Raw genomic sequence first — 20,915 nt, forward strand, 5'->3', positions numbered from 1 at the left:
ATGTGAGCGCATCCAAGGCTGTCCCAGCGTCATCCAGATGCATCCAAAGAACACCAAAGAAGGCCCTGGCATCATCCAAGCGCTTTTAAGGCGCATCCAAGTCGGTCCAAGCGCATCCAAGAAAGTTCCAGCACCATCCACGTGCACCCAAGGCAATCGTGGCACTTTCCAGGCGAATTGAAGGAGGTACAGCGTTGTCCAGGAACATCCAAGGTAGTCCGGCGTCATCCAAGCGCATCCAAGGCAGTCCCAGCGTCGCGCAGGTGCACGCAAGGTGGTCAAGGCGTCGTTTAGGCGCATTCAAAGTGCATCCAAGGTGGATCCAAGGTGCATCCAGGACGCATCCAAGGCAGTCCAGGCATCGTCCAGGCGCAAACAAGGCGATCCCAGCATCCAGGTGCATGCAAGGCGCATTAAACGTGCATCCAAGACTGTCCCGGCGTTGTCCAGGCGCATCCAAGGTGGTCCCGGCGTCGTCCAACATTCAAGGTGGTCCCAGCATCATTCAGGCGCATTCAAGGCGGTCTCGGCATCGCGCAGGCGCATTCAAGGTGGTCCCGGCATCGTCCAGGTGCATCCAAGGCTGTCCTGACATCGTCCAAGCGCGTCCAAGCGCACTCAAGGCGGTCCCAGCGTCGTCCAGGCGTATCAAAGGCGGTCCCGCCGTTTTCCAAGCACATCCAACGCTCTCCCAGCCTTGTCCAGGCGCATCCAAGGTGGTTTTAGCGTTGTCCAGGCGCATCTAAAGCGCATCCAAGGCAGTCCCAGCCTCATCAAGGTTTTATTTAGGTGCACCTAAATAGGTCCTGGCATCGTCTGGGCGCAAGCAAGGTGGTCCCGGCGTCTTCCGGGTACATCCAAGACAGTCCCGGCATCGTCCAGGCACATCCAAAGCAGTCCCGGCGGCGTCCAGGCGCATCCATGGCACATCCAAGGCGGTCCCAGTGTCGTCCAAGAGCATCCATAGAGCATCCAAGAAGCATCTAAGGCGGTCCCGGCATCGTCCAGGCGCATGTAGGGCGATCCCGGCATCGTCCAGGCGCATCAAAGGTGGTCCTGGCATCGTCCGTGCGCATTCAAGTCGCATCCAAGGCAGTCCCGGTGTCGTCCAGGCGCATACAAGGCGGTCCCACCGTCGTCCAGGCGCATCCATGGCACATCCAAGGCGCTCCCAGTGTTGTCCAAGCGCATTCATAGAGCATCCAAGAAGCATCTAAGGCGGTCCCAGCATCGTCCAGGCACAGGTAGGGCGATCCCGGCATTGTCCAGGCGCATTGAAGGTGCTCCTGGCATCGTCCATGCGCATTCAAGCCGCATTCAAGTCGCATCCAAGGCAGTCTGGGTGTCAACCAGGCGCATCCAAGGCAGTCCGGGCATCCACGCGCATGCAAGGGGCATCCATGGTGGTCCAGGAGCATCCAAGGAGCACCCAAGGAGCATCCAAGGGGCAGCCGAGGCGCATCCAAGGCGGTCCAGGCATCGTCCAGGCGCAAACACGGCGATCCCAGCATCCAGGTGCATAAAAGTTGCATCCAAGGCGGTCGTCAAGGCACAACCAAGGGGGTTCCAGCGTCGTCCTAGCGCATCCAAGGCGCATCCAAGGCGCATCCAAGGCGCATCCAAGGCGCATCCAAGGCGCATCCAAGGCGCATCCAAGGCGCATCCAAGGCGCATCCAAGGCGCATCCAAGGCGCATCCAAGGCGCATCCAAGGCGGTCCAGACGTCATCCCGGCGTCGTCTAGGCAAATGTAATGTAATTCAAGGTGGTCCAGACATCATCCAGACCCATCAAACAAGGCAGTCCCAGTGTTCAGGCGCATCCAAGGCGGTCCCGGCGTCGTCCAGGAGCATCAAAAGCGCATCCAATTGGTATCCACGGCGTATCCAAGGCGCATCCAAGGAGCATCAAAGGCGCATCCAAGATGGTCCCGGCGTCGTCCAGGCGCATCCAAGGCGGTCCCAGCGTCGTCCAGGCACATTCAAGGCATCTTCAAGGCGCATTCAAAGCACATTCAAGGCGCATCCTAAGTGGTCCCGGTGTCATCCAGGCGCATCCAAGGTGCTTCTAAGGTGCATCCAAGGCGCATCCAAGGTGCATCCAAAGCGCGTCCGCTATTTGGTCAAGGTAGTGGGGGTGAGCAGACTGGTGTCAGCAGAGCGGACTCGGCGGGTGGGGGCATAGCAGTGCAGGAATTCAGCCAGGTGGGGGGGGACAAGGTTGTTTAGGGCCTTGTATGTGGTGACAAGGATCTTGAAATGTGTGCGCTGTTTTATGGGGAGCCAGTGGACGGAAGACAACATGAGAAAAATAAAAGAAGAGATAGGTGCTAGGCAGGAAGGGAATCATGGCATCATCCAGGTCATGGCAGTCATGGTCTTATCCAAGCGTAGGACAGGAGGGCAGGCATAAAGTCATAGCTTTACCCAGGCACAGGCCAGTGAGAGGGCAGGGCAGGGCAGGGCAGGGCAGGCAGTTTCAACCAGATGCAGGCACATGACAGACTAGCTGTGTTCGTCTGTTGATGGTGATTTACATAACGCGTTAGCATCAAGCTAACCAACCTTTGCATTCATCACCTTTTCTATACATACTGTGTCAAATCTGTATTGGGTAGTTTGCAGCCACCAAAATAGTTGAGCCACTAAGCTTCAATCAGTTTTTAGAATACATAATATATGCGCCTGAGTATTGTTATATTTTCTGCTTATAAGTGTTGCTGCAAAGTTTGCGTTCAAATATTGGTGTTATACCGACTGCAACATTGATCTAGCATTGTATGTTAGCATGAAGCTCAGACAAAACTAAAACATCCGGGAGATGCTAAAATACCTGTACGTAAGTGTGACCTCTGTAAACAAGTGATAATGACTTACTTGTTTGCTGTTCTCCTCAAGTATTCAGATCATAATGGCTGACGTAATTTTCGGAACTCCAAATGAACACACATGGAATTTACAGTACACCATTGAAATGAAGGCAAATGCAATTGGCGCAGCCCCCTAAAATAAACAATGACAAAAGAAAAACGTTGTTTTGTTTGTTTTTTACTTTATAAAAACCTACAGTAATAGCATAATTGAAAAGAATGTAAAGAATTACAGAGAAAACAGTTTGTACATCATGACTTCATGCTTCAGTATAATACAAAGAGTTGAGCCACTAACCTTCAATCAGTTTTTAGTACACATAATATATGCCCATGAGTATTGCTATATTTTCTGCCTACAAGTGTTGCTGCAAAGTTTGTGTTCAAATATTGGAGCAAAAAACTACTGCAACATTGATCTAGGTTTGCTAGCATTGTATGTTAGCATTAAGCTCAGACAAAACTAAAACATCGGGGAGATGCTACATAAGTGTGACCTCTGTAAACAAGTGATAATGACTTACTTGTTTGCTGTTCTCCTCAAGTATTCAGATCATAATGGCTGACGTAATTTTCGGAACTCCAAATGAACACACATGGAACTTACAGTACACCATTAAAATGAAGGCAAATGCAATTGGCGCAGCCCCCTAAAAAAATAAAATAAAACAATGACAAAAAAATAGTTTATTTTGTTTGTTTGTTTGTTTTTTACTTTATAAAATCCCACAGTAATAGCATAATTGAAAAGAATGATAAGAATTACAGAAAAACAGTTTGTACATCATGATTTCATGCTTCAGTATAATACAAAGAGTTGAGCCACTAAGCTTCAACCATTTTGTAGTATACAAAATATACTATCTCTGTGAGTATTGTTATATTTTCGGCCTACAAGTGTTGCAGCAAAGTTTGTGTTCAAATATTGGAGCTATAACGACTGCAACATTGATCTAGGTTTGTTGGCATTGTATGTTAGCATGAAGCTCAAACAAAACTAAAACATCGGGGAGATGCTAAAATATTGTCGTAAAGTGTGACCTCTGTACATGAGTGATAATGAATTACTTGTTTGCTGTTCTCCTCAAGTATTCAGATCATAATGGCTAACATAATTTTCGGAAACTCCAAATGAACACGCATGGAATTTACAGTACACCATTGAAATGAAGGCAAATGCAATTGGCGCAACCCCCTAAAAAAACAATGACAAAAGGAAAATAGTTTCTTTTGTTTGGTTTTTACTTTATAAAAACCTACAGTAATAGTATAATTGAAAAGAATGTAAAAAATTACAGAAAAACAGTTTGTACATAATGATTTCATGCTTCAGTAAAATACAAAGAACTGAGCCACTAAGCTTCAATCAGTTATTATTATACATAATATATGCCCGTAAGTATTGTTACAGTTTTTGCCTACAAGTGTTACTGCAAAGTTTGTGTTCAAATATTGGTATTATATTGGAGTTATAACGACTTCAACATTGATCTAGGTTTGTTAGCATTAGTTAAAAGTAAAAGTAAAAAGAAAGGAAGTATGAAAGTATGAAAGTACATATCCGTAATTAAGGAAGTATGAAAGTATGAAAGAATATAGCCGTAATTAAAACATGATATGTAGTATTAAAACAGAAGTATACAACAACATAATAATATAAAATTAGGATTAACATTACTTCTCTAAAACGTTTAAACCCTCAAACTCCACAATATGGCAATATTAACATTCCAGCTGGTTATTAACACGGACACCAAAATACAGTATGAATATCAACGAATTGAAAACGAAGCAACACTGCATATCATATTTTCAAATAGACGAGATAAACACATTTTTCACGAGACATACCTTTAAGTTTTACCATATTTAGGGGCAAGTCGACAAATTGTTCTAACAGTACACACCATTTCCATACATTCGTAAAGCGGTTTAGAAAAAAAATCGTTAAGTATCGTAGGCTAAGCTACAAGCTAAAACTACGTCGTTTTGCCCCGAATGCTAAGTTAGCGCTAAGATACGCGCGAACGTGACCAATTACTACAATAGTACCAAAATTAGTACGACAATAGTTTATCGTATCATTTAATAAAGTTGTTTATTATTACACTCTCGATATTATTACAATTGTTGGTAGTAGTTAACTTATTCGTTCTTACCTCTTGCGTTTTAATGCTATTTAAAATGGAGACAGCCGGGCATTTGATTACACACACCTGCGCATACACGATCGAACCAACCTAGTATTCACAGTTAATTACTGTTTAAAATGAACTATATGAATAAAACGAATACAATGAAATTAAATAAAGTCCTCAAATAAAATACTAGATGAAAAAAAAGGCCAAAATTACTTTGTCACGAATACGATGCGATCTGTTGAGGAAATGAACCACCCTTTCCTTCATGCCTGGCGGGCTTTCGTAGCAACTTTCATTCTCCCTAGTCAAGGGCTGCCCAAACTTTTTCAGCTTCCAAGCTACTTTTGAAATGACCAAGTCACAAAGCTCTATATAGATCATCAAGTGTAGTGATGATTTTGTTGAAAGCTCTAGTTGGGACAGCGCTGTTCTGTTTTTGGAACAAGCAAGGGTGTGAAAAATAGACTACCCCCCCCCCCCTACTTAACACTAATGGACTCATCCATTATACACTCTCGTGAGAAGATTGTCTAAGTGGGGGAAACATGATTGCGGTGTGTGCGCAGGTGTGTGTGTGTCAAAATGATGGATGGCTGTTTGCGTGTGTGTAAGTGCCTGCACTATGCCAAATGTGTGTATGTTTGCATGACAAGTAAAAGTACACTGACACAATGAAGCGACATCGAGCTGTTATGCTACAAAATAGTCTGAAGATTTCATATTTTTCTCAAGATGCATGTTCTTTTTATTCTAAATTGTAAATTTATCCATAACGTCATTTTTACATCCTTCATATAGTGCAGTTATAATTTGGCTCTTCTTTTAATCATTATAATTGTTTAAATGCATTTTCGGAACCTTCATTTTATATCTCGTTAATCTGCTCTGTTGGTCTTTTTTAATGCACATTGAATTGCATTTGTCTATGAAAGGCTTAATTGACTTTAAACAAAATATTTTTCTCATTGGTAACGCTTCATGATAACAATAATCCATAATAATGCATGAACATGCCTGACCTCTAGTCCAATTCTTCTCATTTTAAATTGCACACAAAGCCACAAAGTTGGTCAAACATCTCAAAGCATCCAACCACAAATCGGCACGTCGCATGTGATAAACACAAATAGCTCCAACAGGCCAAACAAAGCAGACATTTGCATTTGGCCCCGCCTTGCTCTTCCAGTCCGCACGTAACAACAATCAACTGTAATAACTGCCAGAAAGGTTGGTGCATGACTAAAATATTGATGAGATAACTACCTCCTGTGTGTTGTTTTCACACAAACAAGTTCAAACTTAGTTGACCTGTCACAGACATACCATCAAATACCACACAGTATGTTGTATGTAGTATATTTTACATCTATCCAGCTGACTATATGATCAAAAGGCAACAACTCACATGTGTTGGGTGTTCTTTTTGGCTCTGATTACCCTGCTTGGCCATTTATGTGGTGCGAGACTGGTCTGGCACAGAGATGAGACAAAGTTTTGAAGGATTTACAATATGTAACCCTGCAATAGCAATGGTAAATATGAAAACAACAGTAAAAATGCTTCATAACCACAACAACAACTGGAAATTGGTGCTGCTCTCATCCCAAAAATACTTTTTGGTATTGAAAAGAATTTAGTCTGTTCATGGTTTTGCAGAGAAAATGAAGACATTTTTGTGGTCTTAAAGGTGACAAAGATCTGTCACTCTCTTCCTATGACTATCTTGTGAATGAACTTTAACCTCCTACCTGGTGCAGCACAAAGAAGTAGCCATGTTTTGGCTAACATTTCTGATCTTTCACCTTTGGGTCGAGCGTCATGGCCAGCAGCCCGGCAGCCTAGGACCATCAGTTCACTTACAAGATTGCATCAAAGATCCACAGCACTGAGAGCTCAAGCTTTGTTTCTTTTTTTATTCACAAGTCCAAAGGGAGCTCTGGGAGACTGGAGGTCAAAAAGGTCTTTATCAAAATACAGACTTGTATATTATCACTGCGTGAAGACACGCCTGAAGAAACAGAGGGCTTTTCACACCCAGAAAAGGCAACCAGACATTGTGCAAATATCCATCTCTTTTCCATAGCGCTTGTCCTCATTAGGTAGGGTTCCAGCTGATATTGGGCGAGAGGTGAGAGTACAGCATGGACTGATCACCAGCCAGTCGCTGTGCACGCAACATTTGTTGAGTTGCAGTTCGTCAAATGTCTCTGCTGCCCTCTAGTGGTCTAGTGAGATGGCGTTCTCTGTTCAGTCGCAGGACTGCGAGCTGCAGCAGTTGTTTGTGTTGTAACGGTGTCGAAAAGAAAAAACGATGGTCTAAGTAGAACAAAATTAGCGCTGAATATGGAGAGTATGATAAGACTTCGGAACATGTAGTGTACCGAATGCCTTTATTTTTTAAGTGGTAGCCGGAAATCATACTGCTACAGTACAGAGGCAAGTAGTAGCAGTCTAAAATTGCACGCTACGTGTACCCTTGTTTTGTTTACATCTTTTTTTCCATCTACACCGCTGAAACGGACACCATCGAACATTTCTCGCGGTAGGTATGACACCCCAAAATCTTTGAGTGATTTTGTTTAGTTTGTCTATTAGTAAATATGAGCCGATTTATCATTATTTTGCCTTTAGCATTCGGATTTTGGCGGTAGCTAACGTTGCGTTCAGCGTTCCCGTTTAACCTCAAAATACTGCTTTAAAAATTATGCACCAATCACTGACTTTCGGATGTTGCTCGGAAATTTCATGTTAAACATATTTCTGTACTTGAGCCATGCCCGATCCGTGTGGATTTGAACGTCCACCTTCATGCTAGCCTTTATTTTCAACAGGCGTGTGACAGGCTTTGATTTACTGTAATAAAAGAGCACGTTAATCTCCAGAGAGAATGGAACCACTGATAAACTAATATCTTTCAATTGATGTAGTTTTACACTTAGTTCTGTCTGTTAATTCCATATATATTTCACGTGACGCATGTCTGATACGGCTGTGTTTACACTGATTAAACACAATCAACCTGTTTGTGCAGACGTCCAAATTGCATGTAAATAACTACAAAGATGTCAGTGTTACCAGATCTTTAGTTGGTGTCATCAGCAGCATGCTGTACATTTGTCCAGACTTGTTTGAGCATACTCATATTTATACGTATCAAATCGGTATATTGATGACGTCATACTTGGAATGACAGGAATATCCAATTTGTGCACGTATGTTGAAAGACATACGAGATGTGTATCTTCATTTGGAAGAGGCCTAATAGCCATTCCATGCGGTTCAGTGTCGACCTCTTCCCTATGCAAGTGTTTATTTTTTCCTCACTTCACTTCAATTACACAAAACAAAACAGGACTAAGTGATGGCTCGTAATTCTTAAAAACTTGAAACGTTAGGCCACTCGTAAGTCAAAGCATCAATATCTTTGTCTCTGAGCGCCCTATGTTGAGGCTGAGCCTTTTTTAGGTATTGAATTTGAGGTAACCATTGTATAACGCTTTGCACGTTTTGTTATTCCATCCAGGCACCCAAAGTCAAGTCTGACCTCACACTCCGGTGAAGAAAATCCACCCGATTTACAGCTGGATCCAGATATGAGTGAGTTGACAGACTTTCAACGAGGCCAAATAGTTGGCTCTCAACTGGGAGGCATGTCAGTGCGTGACACGGCCAAACTGTGCGACGTGTCCAGTCGGACGGTCATCAAAGTGATGAGCGTATACAACAATTACGGACACACCCCACTGGTCCGGAAGAGCCCAAAAGTCAAAAGCCAGAGCAAAAAGAGAACAGTGGAGAAAGCTTCTGGTGAGGGAGAAGGCACCACCGGGAATTTACCATTGGACACAGAGGTCAGCTTACTCAAACGTGACGACAACAAGAAAAAAAAGGAGTCTGGTGTGGAACAGAAGGAGTAAAAGAACTGCTTTTGGCCGTTTCATCATACATAGTCTAACATGTGTGACACTGCCTTTATTTGTATTGCCTTCTTATTTTGGTACAACTCTGTTTTTGTATTCAATAACTCTTATTTAGTCAGTAGTGACTGTGAAAATGTATTTTGAGTGATTGTTTTTTTTCTTTGGTCAGCATGAGGTTGCTGCTATGAGTAACACTGAACTTAATACTGCTTGCGAAGTTTTGGCAAAAACGTAGCCCGTGTTTAGAAATGAAATAAGACTTCAGAGGGATTTATTATGTTCACGTGGAAATAAATTCTCATAAGGATCATTCAAATTGTCTTTTTATTTTTTAAGCTATATTTCACCTTATTTTAGTTCCATTTTAATTGAGTGGAAAAAATGTTTCACGATTGCACTTTTCACATGATTTGGAAGCAATGTTTTCAAGTTGTTGAATGTGATATTAAATGAAAATCTTCACTAAGACGTGTTTTATGCCTTATATCTTTATTCATGCTGTTCATTTTGATGTCATGACATGTTTTATGCCTTATATCTTTATTCATGCTGTTCATTTTGACGTCATGAGACCTAGACCACACCAAGCAATTGATCAACTTTTGCCCTTGAATTTCCTCCCAAAAGCCTATTCCCAATTTTCACATAAGTCAAATTTAACTTTGAGGGTATTATGTCCATATTTCACAGTTTAAGTTCTAACTTTGGCACTTGTTGCCATGTTGACAACAGCCTGCATTTTAAGGCGGCTGCCAATCAAGCCACCTTTCACAGCTGTTATCAAATGAGCAAGAGGTCAAGGAGAGTTGCCGACTTTTGTTTAATTTTATCCATCCCAGACTGCTTTAGTTGACATGCCAGTGTTGCTGGAGCGACCTGATTTTCCTTCCAAGGTGAAGAAGGTGAGTGATCAAAAACGACTTGTCTTGCTTTCTCGAGCAAGGAGAATGAACACCGTGTGGCAGTGAGAATTTACTTTTTCGTCTTCATTGCACAGATAAATTGTTTACTGACTGGGTTGAGGTGTGTGTAACAATGTTGCCTGGTTGAAATTTTGAATTGGAATACTTTTTACGCTTTTTTTTTTTACAACTTGTCAAGTCATTTGTTAGCAGGTGATCTCAGTAATTAGTAGTAGGTGAAAAACCTCAGACAAAACAAATTCCAACATTTACTATCTTGCATATTATTTGTAAAAGCAGGTACACAGAAAATAGCTATGAAAAGTTTAACATTTAAAAACTAGAAAATAGACAATATATATTTTAAAAACAAAAAACAAGCAGTTTTAAATGGATTTATGTGAATGCATATACGATGCTTAATTTAAGCTAGTTAGAAAATTCAATGAATCCAAATAAGCAATAACCAACCAATGAATTTTAGGACTTTTCTAACTACACATATTTACATTGCCTCAAAAATCTTTGCTGATGAAACTTTGTGATGACCCTAACAAATTAGACAAAATGACCATAAACAAGAGACATAAAACTGACTAAACAAAACCTTTGTCTTCATTAGTTGCGCCTGTTATTGTAAAGCGCCAACTTTTGGAATTGGTCTTTCAGTCATGGGGATTTTGGATGTATTTTTGTCACTGGTTGGCAGGATAAAGTGGTGGACTGCAAATGACATGTACTCTTAGGTCATAATCTCCATGTCACAAAGCTTTCAAGGCGATGTCATCAAATCGCCGAATGCCACAGAACAGCATCATGGAGAACATGCCAGGCTAAGTTTAGTGCATGCTGTCCAAGATCCAGTCCAACTTGGTGGCCTGGCCACCATGGTGAGAGCGCCATTCATCTGTTTCATAAAATAGTAGTTAAAGAAATAAAAGCAAAATTGTTAGCTGATCTGGTTAACTACATTGCGGTTGCAAAATGTAGTTTTGGTTTATTTTGTCAAACAGAAACTTCGTAAACTTGGATCATTTCTATGAATGTTGCAGTGGTTCTAAAGTATTGTCCTTTGCAGGAAGAGAAGCCAAACAATGGACAGAAACGTAACCTGAGTATGCTGACGGACGATGACCTTAAGGCAGCATTACTTGCGTACGGGGTCACAATTGGGCCAATTGTGGGTAAGGTTGACTCCCCCACTCCCTCCCAACACTTGAAGATATGCTTCTTGGTGAAAAATAATACATGAATCTTCCATCCATCCATTATCTGTATCCTAATAAGGAATAACTCAGACCTTATCTTCAGTAAGAATGTTTGTGTATCTGTGAGGCTCCACCAGGGCCGTGTATGAGAGGAAGCTGAGGAGGCTACAGGCTAAATGGGGCACGTTGAATGGAGAGGAGAAAGTTCATCACCATGAGTGGGAAGACAAAAGCAGTGATGACAGTGACTCGGGTACTGAATGACCACTTCATGTTTTCCATTTTATCAAAACACTTGATGACCATCCTTCATGAGGTTTTTCTGATACGTTCCAAAGGATCAAGCCTGGAAGAAGAACCGATGGAAGAATACACTCAGGTGGGAGATAGTTTGACATTTATCATGTAGACAAATGTATTGGGACACATGGCCATTACCCAGGTGTTTGAGATGATGCTAAATTATTTTCTAAATATCCCAAATCTTTTATAGAATGTGTTTAAATACTACAGTTGTAATGAAATTGAATAAAGTGTTTCATGATGCTAACTACTTCCTTTCTCCACAGGTGGACATACTCTCTGAGGATATTTACCAGCAGTGCTTTTTAACTTCATCTAGTAGACTGGTAACTCAATGTAGAGAACATTCTTTCTTTTCTTTTTTCCATTTATATTTTATATATTTATCTTGTTTGTGCTGTAGCACGATGCAGCTTGTGGCTCAAGAAACTCTGATCTCTGTCACAAGCCGACTTTGGAAAAAGTTTCAAAATCAACACAAAGTGACGGCCCTTTTGTGGTTCCTGAAGACACAAGTGGAGCGTCATCTTTAGATCAAAACTCGGGATTAGGATCACAGGTACACTTTTTTTTTTTTTTTACCAGAATTGAAATGTTCTGCTTGGTGGCATGGTGAGGGTCACAAAACAAAAGGCTTTTTTTTTTTTCACCTTTGAAAATCAGTTGTATGTAATTTAAATTTAAGTTGTGTGATTAAAATGTGAAATGGTTGTTGTTAAAATAGCCTTGTACTGTCACTGAAACGTTGTAATAGCGTTTTAATCTGGCAGGTCTCGGAACAATCAATCCAAGATCCCAAGTGTTCCTCAGAGAACTTCACCACTGAAAATGATGAAGAGGTATTTGCCTTATTTAGAGTGCTCACACAATGATTTTCACTACAATCAAACAAAACAACAGATGGAGAGGTCAACAGCGAGTTGCAGGAGAGCGACGTCCACAAATCTTGGATTCAGTTTGAAGTGGAATATGTAATCCTCGTATACATTTTTCTTTTAGTCGGACATCCTTGTGGCAGAACCCAGTTCATCTCAGTACTTCGTACCCAAAGAATCTAGTCCTAACCAGGAAACGAAGGTGCACCCATCCTATTTGCAGGCATCTATACGATGGTTACAAGAACACACTTTTGGTTAATGTTTGCTTCTCATTTGTTTGATTGGATTATTAATGTAGCATGATTTTTATATTATATAAATCTTGTATCTTGTATTTTCTAGCTTGTTTTGCTCCTTTCCTTAACAGTGTCTCCAGTTCAACTTATTTTTGTAAGTAATTCGATCTTCTGCTTCTACAGGGACCCAAGAAGGACCTGCTCCCTGACATCGAGCCTACAAGTACAAGATTCAGGTAAATTCTAACACAAGTGGACACTGCAGCCTTAGTGCTTGAATTAAGAAGTAAGAGCAGCAAGTTTTCAAGAACTCATAAAACATTGAACAGTTGGATTTGCGTTAAAAAGTTTAGAGAAACAAATCAACTGGAAAGTTTGGTTCATTTTGGGATCATCTTGAACTTGAAAGTCAAATGTGTCTGACTTTTTGGCAGAAGTGCATGTCATTAATTGTATCTTAAGAAACTACAGTACAAGTATTTGTAGAGAGTACTTAATTCCTGGACATACAGCATTAGAGACTTTGGTCAGGAAGTCCCTCAATTAGTTTCAATTGTGATCTTTCTATACAAGATTTTATCCCTTTGAACCTCATGCTTACATTCCTTTTGTTATAGCGCTACCTGTCGAAGACCTATCAAGGGTGCAGCCGGGCGGCCCAAACAACTGAGCTCCCCAAGCCCTCCAATCAGCCCCACCACTAAGGAGAGGAGTGAAATTGAGCACCGAATGGTTCCCATCCATATCCAATTTGTGGTGTTTGTTGTAGTCGCCCTCCTGCTCTTTGTTATTGTTGAAAGTGAGCCACTGAGTCCATTTTTGGCTCTGACACAAAACTTCATGCAAGGCTTCATCAATGATGCTCCAGTGTTGCAGTGCACACAAACATTCCGACGACACGAGTAAATATTTGTTTATAATCTATTTTCTGTTTTTATGTTTACACTTTGCCCTGGATGGAAAGATACTCGGATAGCTTATGGAGAAGCACTGTAAAATAATTAGTTTAAACTGTTTAAATAATGGGAGCGAACATTGTGAAAATCTCCAGTGTAATTTATTTTTCTTGTCTTCATATTATTTTGTAATGTTTTGGAAATGTAGAAATAAAGGTCTATTTTGCGACATGGTGCTTCTGCAATACAAGTATAACAGCAAGAATGTTTGAATGCACCTCAAATGCATCTTTAAGTATGTTTCAACTCCAATTCACAGCACATAAAGAACCTCATAATCAAGGACACTTAAGTGTAGGTAAACAGTATCAGGTAACAAGGTATTTATCCTGTAATTTTGAACAATAGATGTTATTTGAGGGCCGTGTATATACGTAAAAAAGGTAGATTGGGCATTGCGCCAAAACATGACCAAAAGTATCCTTGGGCTGTCAATGCTGAACTGCTAGATGGTCTTTAGCTGTTGTATTTGTGACTATAGTACTATAGAAGTGGTTACCTTGCACAAGAAACACCTCCCATTATAGTGAAAATCCATAGCAGGAAAATCTACTGCAAAAAAACACTACTTTGAAACCCTAACAGTATTTAAAACCCTAGACCTAGTTTGAATCCATACTTCCAAACCCTAACTCTAGTTTAAAACCTACTTCCAAACCCTAACCCTAGCTCCAAACCCCAACCCTAAATCTAATCCGTAACCTAACCCCGATAACCCAACCAACCCTGGTTTCAAACCCTATTTTTAAAACCCTAACCCTTGTTTGAAAGCCTACTTTAAAACCTTAACTCAAGTTTGAAACTGACCAATTGCTTACTGCACACACAAAAACTTATATTTATTTTGGGTTCAAATCCTAAAAAAAAAATAAAATAAAAAAAGATAAAACTATACACCGAACATTTCTGATGACTTGTCTTGTTGACAGATTGTAATAATTGTCGCGGTATTTCGTCACATATGAACCCGGAAGTGAACGTCATGTGTCAACGCAAGTGCGTTTGTTGTTAGTTCCCTGAAAATGGTGTACGTGTCGAACGGTGAGTGGTTTCTGATATATTCTATCGATTTTATCTTATACATAATGTCTCCATCACATAGTATGCCTTGGGACTTTAATTGAAACGTGTTTTACAGTTTAATGTATGGGGCGAGTCGAAAGTTTGACAGTTAGCGTTTATAGCCGCTAACCAGCGTGTTTGCTAACTTGCCCTGCTTCTCAAAAACAAACAATATTTTGTCGTTTTTAACATTAATTTGCAAGCCAGTGTATATTTGCTCTGTGTTTTATGTCCATCGTTTCGGCTATTGGTTTGAGTCGCCTCATTCGGGCGTTGTTCGAATTAGATTTATTTCAAGATGCACATTTTCAACATTAAAAAAAACAACAACAACAAAAAAAACTCTTGAATCTTGAATTAGAATATGAACATCTGCAACATGAGTTCCAACATTTGTTATTTGGAGGTTTTTTTGGAAGATTCACGAGACCTCAATTGAATCACTCCACATTGCCTGTGTGTCCAGACATACGGAACAACACCCTGTAGTATATCACACTATATTCTTACCTGGACCCTCTTTTTGCCAGGTCAAGTTCTGGACAGCCGGAGCCAGTCACCATGGCGACTGTCTTTAGTGGTTGACCTCTTCTGGGGAGCTGTGGAGTTTTTTGGCCTGTTGTAAGTCAGTTTATGAATCCTTCCATAAATAATTAGTATCCATATTGCTATACTGTTGATGTAACCCATCTGTAAAGAGAGTTGAGTCCTTTACTTAGAATGAAACCATTTGCATTTCAGATTCTCTAATATAATTTATAAATTGTATATTTGCTTTTGTCCTAGTACAAAAACAGTTGACTTTTTTTTTTCTCCCCACCAGTTTTAAAACAATAATTGACCCAGACCTGACAAAAGATGGACGGAGTGGCTCGTCACGGTTTTCTGATGGCAGAGGGTATGTAAGCTTCGGTAGTAGTGGTTATATTGCAGTGAATCCCTACATATTTGCAGTTCAGCCTTTGCCTATTGGTGGATTTTTTAACCGCTGAAAAAGTCACCTATTGGTGGATTTTTTAACCGCTGAAAAAGTCACCTATGTGTTGTTTTTGTGCTCAGTCCTAAGCAGTATGAGTATTCCTTTGGCACCATTTGATGGCACCTTGCTTCTGAAGGAGTTAAGAGCCGTATTTAGACAAAATTAGTCATTTGCTTTTGTCATTTTGCATTTGATCTTGTGGCATCTCCAGTAGAGTATAAACCATTTGAGGTGCGGCCGATTTTCACACTTTGACCCACATCCTGTGGATAGCGGGGATTCACTGTATGATTGCCGTTTAATGTCTTTTTCTTTTTTTTTACACAAAATTAAGAGTTAAGCCTCATTTGGCATTTGTCTGTCTCGTACAGTCCTCCAGGTCCCCCTGGGGGCCGAAGGCGGTTTGGAAGAATAAACTTTGGTGGTGGGCCCAGTCCTCCTCCAATGGGGGGAGGAGGATGAGGAAGGTGAAATTACACACATGCACACACACACAAACACACTGGCCACAACATCACATATAGCCTACCCACTAAGGCCCAACACAAGTGCTGTATCTCTAGTAATAAATGTCTTTACATAGCCCATAAGGTTCAGTTTTGATAAACTACCACTCGTATGACTACAGACTACTCAAGCGTGAGTTTAGTAAAGGTGCAAGCGCTTGCAGGTACATATTTTGCATTCTTGAATAATATGAATATATAATGTTGCATTCATGTTGGAATGACCTCGTTTTCTTTTGTGTAGGTAAACGCCTACACTGTGTGTGTAGGCGTGGGCCCAGCTACTGTATAGACTGGCAGTCACAGTGGTGAAGCCCCACTTCTTGAGCCGCCACTGCCTAAGTAGTTTTTTGACGCCTTTTTGGGAATTCCTATAAATAGGAACCATATTGGCTGATTTGGCAGCTCATCGATCGCACCCCCCATCCCTACTGCATTATTTTTCTTATTTCTCTCACTGAAGTTATTTTCATGATATTATTTGCAATATTCTTTGCTTTTTGTGCTCTATTGAAGTTAATGACACATGATGTTAGATATTAAATATGATTAACTTCATTAAAATAAATTATCTTTTAAAACAAGTTGAAAATGTGTGATTTATCCAAGGAATGAGTTACTGTAATACAGTATTGTCATATTTTTATTCTAGTTTATTTGAGAATTACACTATGCAGTTAGAAAAAGAATGTTGCAGTCACGAGGTGACAAACTTGAGTGGTGACTTCATGGCGACATGAAAGTAGATCTCAATAAGGTTAGTGACACCTATGAAGCTTTGTAGGAGTTTTCTGCACAAAAGTAAGTGCATCCGACTCAAAATTCAAAGACCCTTCATCAATATCAAAGCAAGACCTCTATTTGTTTTCCAATGTCAATTAAATGATGTATAGTTAGTGTTCCAGTTATCATTTTCCCCCACAAGATTCAAAAGGGGACACTTGATAAGTAGTCCGAATGCCTGACTGATAATGTACAACAGTACTTACTTCAATTTTGTCTGAAATATTTTTGGGTCTTGTCCTTAGATTTTCACCAGTCTGTTTCCATGACTTTCACCAGACAAAAGCAGCCCGCTCACGTAACATTCGAACACCAAACCGCTGCCACTCTCTCTGGTGGATCCACATTTCTTGTGTTGTGTCCAGACAAGCCAGCACAGCTCCCCCCTTCCATGATATCAGTCGAGGGTCCATATCCTGCATGTCAACAAACAGTGCAGTAGGAGAGCAGTGGATATCTTTTCACCACATGGAAATTTCTACATTCTTTAAGTTAAACCAATAAGCTTGTACTTGCATATTACTCATTATCAGACAAAATCCCTGCATAGAATCAAATGAAATTGAGGAAGCAAAATAAACACACAGAGAGAAGAAAATTATGACTAATGTGCTACTTACTTTTGGCCTTGTGATCACTTCCACATTGTCCACAAGCCTTCTGAAAGACGGTGGCATCTTGTTGATTATGCGGTGAAGTAGAAACTCCTGAGCGCCATGAAACATGAGCCCTCCACCCACCACCAGGATGGAGCTGTACATCTTTCGCTTGGTCTCGTCCGAGGCTTTCAAACGACAAGACAGCACTTTACTTCTACAAACTTTCTTCAATGAATGCTTTCTTCATTGCGTGTTTTTATTACCACAACAGTCGATGCTATGCAATATGGCTTTATCCAGGCCGAGAGCTTTGCCCTCAAACTGGTTCATGATTGCAGTCTTCCTGGAGAGATGCGTGGAGAGGGCCTCCTCCGCCTCCCCCACTCCTATCAGGCACTCTCCCTGGGTGACTCCAATATCCGTCTCAGCCTGCATTCCTCCGCTGCCGCCGCTGCTCCTGGGCAGTTCTGACAATTCACCAATGCCTCCTTGACCACTCGCGTCGCCATCTAACGCGCCGCCTTGTCTTGAGAGCACCTTGCGGTCCGAAGCATTCTTGGAAGACTGTTGGAGAACGATAAGAAAAAAAAAATGAGGAACAGCAGAAATGATGTGTGCATTTCCAATACAGTACAATATACAGTTGTTGTTTTTTTACCTGGTCTTGTTTGCTGTGCGTGGCCAATAAATAAAGTTCATCATGAGGGTCTTCTGAGTCACCTTGAGAACGAAACTGTAGCGATGTCATCTTCTGACCGACGATACCAAACGTGCTGGGGTAGAACAGTCCCATGGGCGCCTATTTTATGCAAGGGAATGAATAATAAGGTCATGTGGGAGCCAACACAAAATGGAGTTATGATTTGAGTACCTGTAATTTTTCATCGCCTAAGCGAACCTGGAATAAAAAAGCTGGGGCATCTGGGAAACGGGTTTGGAATTCATGATCTCGAAGTCCAGATATGTCCTTAATGGAACCGGGGAAAATATTTTTAATTGGTTTGCATACAAGAAGATAGACATTGTGACATACACAACAATGGCGACCTATATTGTACTTCTTAAAAACCACTGCATTAAATGTAACTTGTATATTATTATAAAGCCAATGACACCATTGGACAGTGACGGTACTCAATTTAAAAGACAAACACCTAAAGTTCTGTAATATTTGGCTCACACACCTGGTCCAAATGGCAGAGTGTCTCCTTTATATGTTGTAGTAGCTGACAGTCCAATCTGCTGGACAACTGACAGTCTCTGTAGGGAAATCCTGCCCTCTGCAGGAGCCAGAATAAAATGCGGGTCACATCTGCACCACCATACGCCAAAGACAACCTGTGAAGGTTATAATAGAGAGTGAATGATCTAGAAATTATGGTTGACAAAATTACAAACAGAAACGTGTTACCCATTATTAAGGATTAATTAAAAAAATAAATAAGGCGCACTCACGTTGAAGAATCTCACTCCATTCCCTTTCTTTGTTCTAGGTATGCCAGTATTTTTGTAAATTATTTATATGACTTATATATTATTTCATGATTTTTATTTTCTAGCTCCTGCAGTTGTGCTTCCCAACTTTTCTTCAGCCTAGGCACATATTTATGATTAGAAAAATGACATCCCAACAAATATCCTCACCTGGAGTTCCGATGGGAAACTCCGTCCTCTACACAGCAGAGACTGGTCTTCTGGTCTCCAACGTCTACGACACAAGCGCTGCTCAACCCACTGCCAAATGTCGCACACACTGACTCCTGGTGCACTATGATTGCTGTACACGTACAGACACATATCGCCCAAAAAAAAGTAAGACGACTGTCGGAGGCTGACCTGAAGGTATCGCAAGCAGAATACCTGAGAAGCCCATATTAAGCAGGAGCATGGAGACCAGTTCCTTGGCATGCTGCCTGTTGTAGATGTCGGGAACCAAAAGGATGCATCTGTAATACTGACAACGGTCATTGAACATTATTTTGTGAAGTTAAGACATTATCATAGATTTTTTTTTCTTCAATAACAATGTGTGAAAAGTTGAGGTTTCTCAAGCACCCGTGGGGCTGATTTGAGGTTGGTAAACAAGCTCAAGGGCAATTCGTCTGAAACTGCATTCCTAACAGAGGCTTGATTAATCATCCATATAAGACTTGCATCGCAAGACGTTTGTCTACACAGCATGTAAAAAAACAAAAAAACTAAATTCAACTTTTGATGTTTCCCACCTTTAGGTCTTTGAGCGGGATCTCCAAGTTCTTCTGAATAACATGACTCCAGATGGTCTCAAGGTCAGCCAGGACAGCAGTTAGTGAGCCTCCAGGGCCGGCGTGCACGTTGAGCTGACCTCGAACTATGGGCCAGTGGATGTCATAAGAGTCTGTTGGTTTCACATACACGGCCTGCGTTGTGATGGCGGGAAGAGGCAGAGACAGTGAGCTGCCATCAAACTTCTTCATTCTCATGCAGACTCTTGCACTTACCTCCTCTCCTATCAAATAAGGCGGGTGGTGAGATGTGTTGGTCCATTTCACCCGAGAGTTGCTGTCTAGCACGGCTGGACGGATCTGACAGTTGTATGCTCTTGCCTGAATACAGACGGAAAACTTGTGTCACGATGTGTCACTAGACCTCTGCAAGTGAGTTCACAAAGTATTAAACTGCTTTGTCAAGCACCATAATGTAATGCAATAGTAGTTTTAGATGGTGGTCTTAAAGTTGGGTTTCCCGGTGCAGATCTAGTTCTTGACACACACACACACACCTGCTCAGCAGACACTGGTGTCCTCCTCACTCCATTGGACATCTTCTTTGACCAAATGGCCTGGTCAACCATTTTAAGCCCATTCTGTCTCTGTTCATTACTCTCAGGTTTCTGGGACAGAACATGTGGAAGGATGCAGTCAATGACAATGATAAATCAAGTCATTACGGGTTACATATGACATCCTACGCACATTTAGACCGTCCCTGAGCAGCCAGGCATCTTCGTATCGGGGCTGGCCACTTTGTTTGTGGCGACGTGCTATCACGTGTGGAATCGTGAGCGGAAGGTTGTCCGTCGCTCGCCCAATACGCAGCGTCCTCGATCCAGGATGGATGACGATTACAAAGTTGCTCTGTATTTGCTGTGGAAGAAAAAATTGAGGTGGAACAATTTGATTAATTGATTCATCAAATACTAACTATGAAAATGGGACTCGCCAGCTCACCTCCTGGAGGGGCTCGGGGATGCTCGGTGGAGCAATGGGTCTTTTCACTCCTCTTTGCTCCCTCTCCTTCTCTTTGTCGCGCTCTTTTTCTTTTTCCTTTCCATTATCTTGCTCTTTCTCTGCTTGGGTCATGTTCCCAGTACCAATCGATCGATTAACTTTCCCAAATTGTTTCAAATAGCAAACAAAAATTCCTTTTATCGAAATTCCTTTTAAGACTTCAGCGCATCCGTATGAGGCAAGACATTACTTCCGTGTTTGGTCACGTGGCACAAAACGAGTTCCTCCCACCGGAAAAAGAACCCCGTTTCGAACAAACTTACCATTTAACTTTAACAAAACTCAAACTTAAATTTAAATAATTA

General features: G+C 41.3%; 3 protein-coding genes and 1 long non-coding RNA gene across 7 annotated transcripts; 3 read left to right on the plus strand and 1 right to left on the minus strand.

The window, feature by feature from the left end:
• The first annotated feature begins 7,218 nt into the window (after positions 1-7,218).
• LOC137839665 (uncharacterized) lies at positions 7,219-9,239 on the plus strand. The gene is made up of 2 exons (XR_011085714.1): positions 7,219-7,551; positions 8,533-9,239. It is a non-coding gene; the product is annotated as an uncharacterized lncRNA (long non-coding RNA).
• A 439-nt stretch (positions 9,240-9,678) lies between these two features.
• Positions 9,679-13,581, plus strand: LOC125987760 (lamina-associated polypeptide 2, isoforms beta/gamma-like). 4 transcript variants are annotated; one of them, XM_049752214.1, is made up of 10 exons: positions 9,679-9,831; positions 10,910-11,015; positions 11,167-11,292; positions 11,378-11,418; positions 11,609-11,668; positions 11,746-11,901; positions 12,113-12,181; positions 12,342-12,419; positions 12,640-12,692; positions 13,074-13,581. In XM_049752214.1, exons 1-10 carry the CDS (start codon positions 9,784-9,786, stop codon positions 13,360-13,362), a joined length of 1,026 nt encoding a protein of 341 aa, XP_049608171.1. In that variant the 5' UTR covers positions 9,679-9,783; the 3' UTR covers positions 13,363-13,581. The 4 variants fall into 4 exon arrangements, with proteins under 4 accessions (XP_049608171.1, XP_049608172.1, XP_049608170.1 ...); XM_049752215.1 differs by lacking the exon at positions 9,679-9,831 and adding an exon at positions 10,566-10,721 and having other exon boundaries at positions 12,342-12,474; positions 13,074-13,212; XM_049752212.2 differs by lacking the exon at positions 9,679-9,831 and adding an exon at positions 10,571-10,721.
• Positions 13,582-14,316: 735 nt separating this feature from the next.
• Positions 14,317-15,924, plus strand: selenok (selenoprotein K). Its single transcript, XM_049752216.1, has 4 exons — positions 14,317-14,453; positions 15,005-15,095; positions 15,298-15,372; positions 15,825-15,924. The coding sequence occupies exons 1-4, from the start codon at positions 14,435-14,437 to the stop codon at positions 15,922-15,924; spliced, it is 285 nt and encodes a 94-aa protein (XP_049608173.1). The 5' UTR covers positions 14,317-14,434.
• A 660-nt stretch (positions 15,925-16,584) lies between these two features.
• Positions 16,585-20,833, minus strand: actr8 (actin related protein 8). The gene is made up of 13 exons (XM_049752209.2): positions 20,551-20,833; positions 20,296-20,466; positions 20,103-20,213; positions 19,822-19,926; positions 19,567-19,740; positions 19,202-19,295; positions 18,986-19,118; positions 18,526-18,679; positions 18,213-18,308; positions 18,000-18,140; positions 17,605-17,905; positions 17,363-17,526; positions 16,585-17,158 (listed from the first exon to the last, which is right to left on the minus strand). Exons 1-13 carry the CDS (start codon positions 20,680-20,682, stop codon positions 17,015-17,017), a joined length of 1,920 nt encoding a protein of 639 aa, XP_049608166.1. The 5' UTR covers positions 20,683-20,833; the 3' UTR covers positions 16,585-17,014.
• Between the last annotated feature and the right edge of the window lie 82 nt (positions 20,834-20,915).

Source organism: Syngnathus scovelli, chromosome 2 (assembly GCF_024217435.2).
Source record: "Syngnathus scovelli strain Florida chromosome 2, RoL_Ssco_1.2, whole genome shotgun sequence".
NCBI lineage: Eukaryota > Metazoa > Chordata > Actinopteri > Syngnathiformes > Syngnathidae > Syngnathus > Syngnathus scovelli.

What these genes read in the sequence shown, in the direction of transcription:
- LOC125987760 (XM_049752212.2), top strand. Translation starts at nt 10,590, where the DNA reads ATGTCACAAAGCTTTCAAGGCGATGTCATCAAATCGCCGAATGCCACA. An exon ending in TAACTTCATCTAGTAGACTG is followed by an intron (nt 11,669 to 11,745) that starts GTAACTCAATGT and finishes TTTGTGCTGTAG; the next exon opens with CACGATGCAGCTTGTGGCTC. An exon ending in ACTCGGGATTAGGATCACAG is followed by an intron (nt 11,902 to 12,112) that starts GTACACTTTTTT and finishes TTAATCTGGCAG; the next exon opens with GTCTCGGAACAATCAATCCA.
- actr8 (XM_049752209.2), bottom strand. Translation starts at nt 20,682, where the DNA reads ATGACCCAAGCAGAGAAAGAGCAAGATAATGGAAAGGAAAAAGAAAAA. An exon ending in TCCCGCTCAAAGACCTAAAG is followed by an intron (nt 19,296 to 19,566) that starts GTGGGAAACATC and finishes GACCGTTGTCAG; the next exon opens with TATTACAGATGCATCCTTTT. An exon ending in AAGTGATCACAAGGCCAAAA is followed by an intron (nt 17,159 to 17,362) that starts GTAAGTAGCACA and finishes GTTGACATGCAG; the next exon opens with GATATGGACCCTCGACTGAT.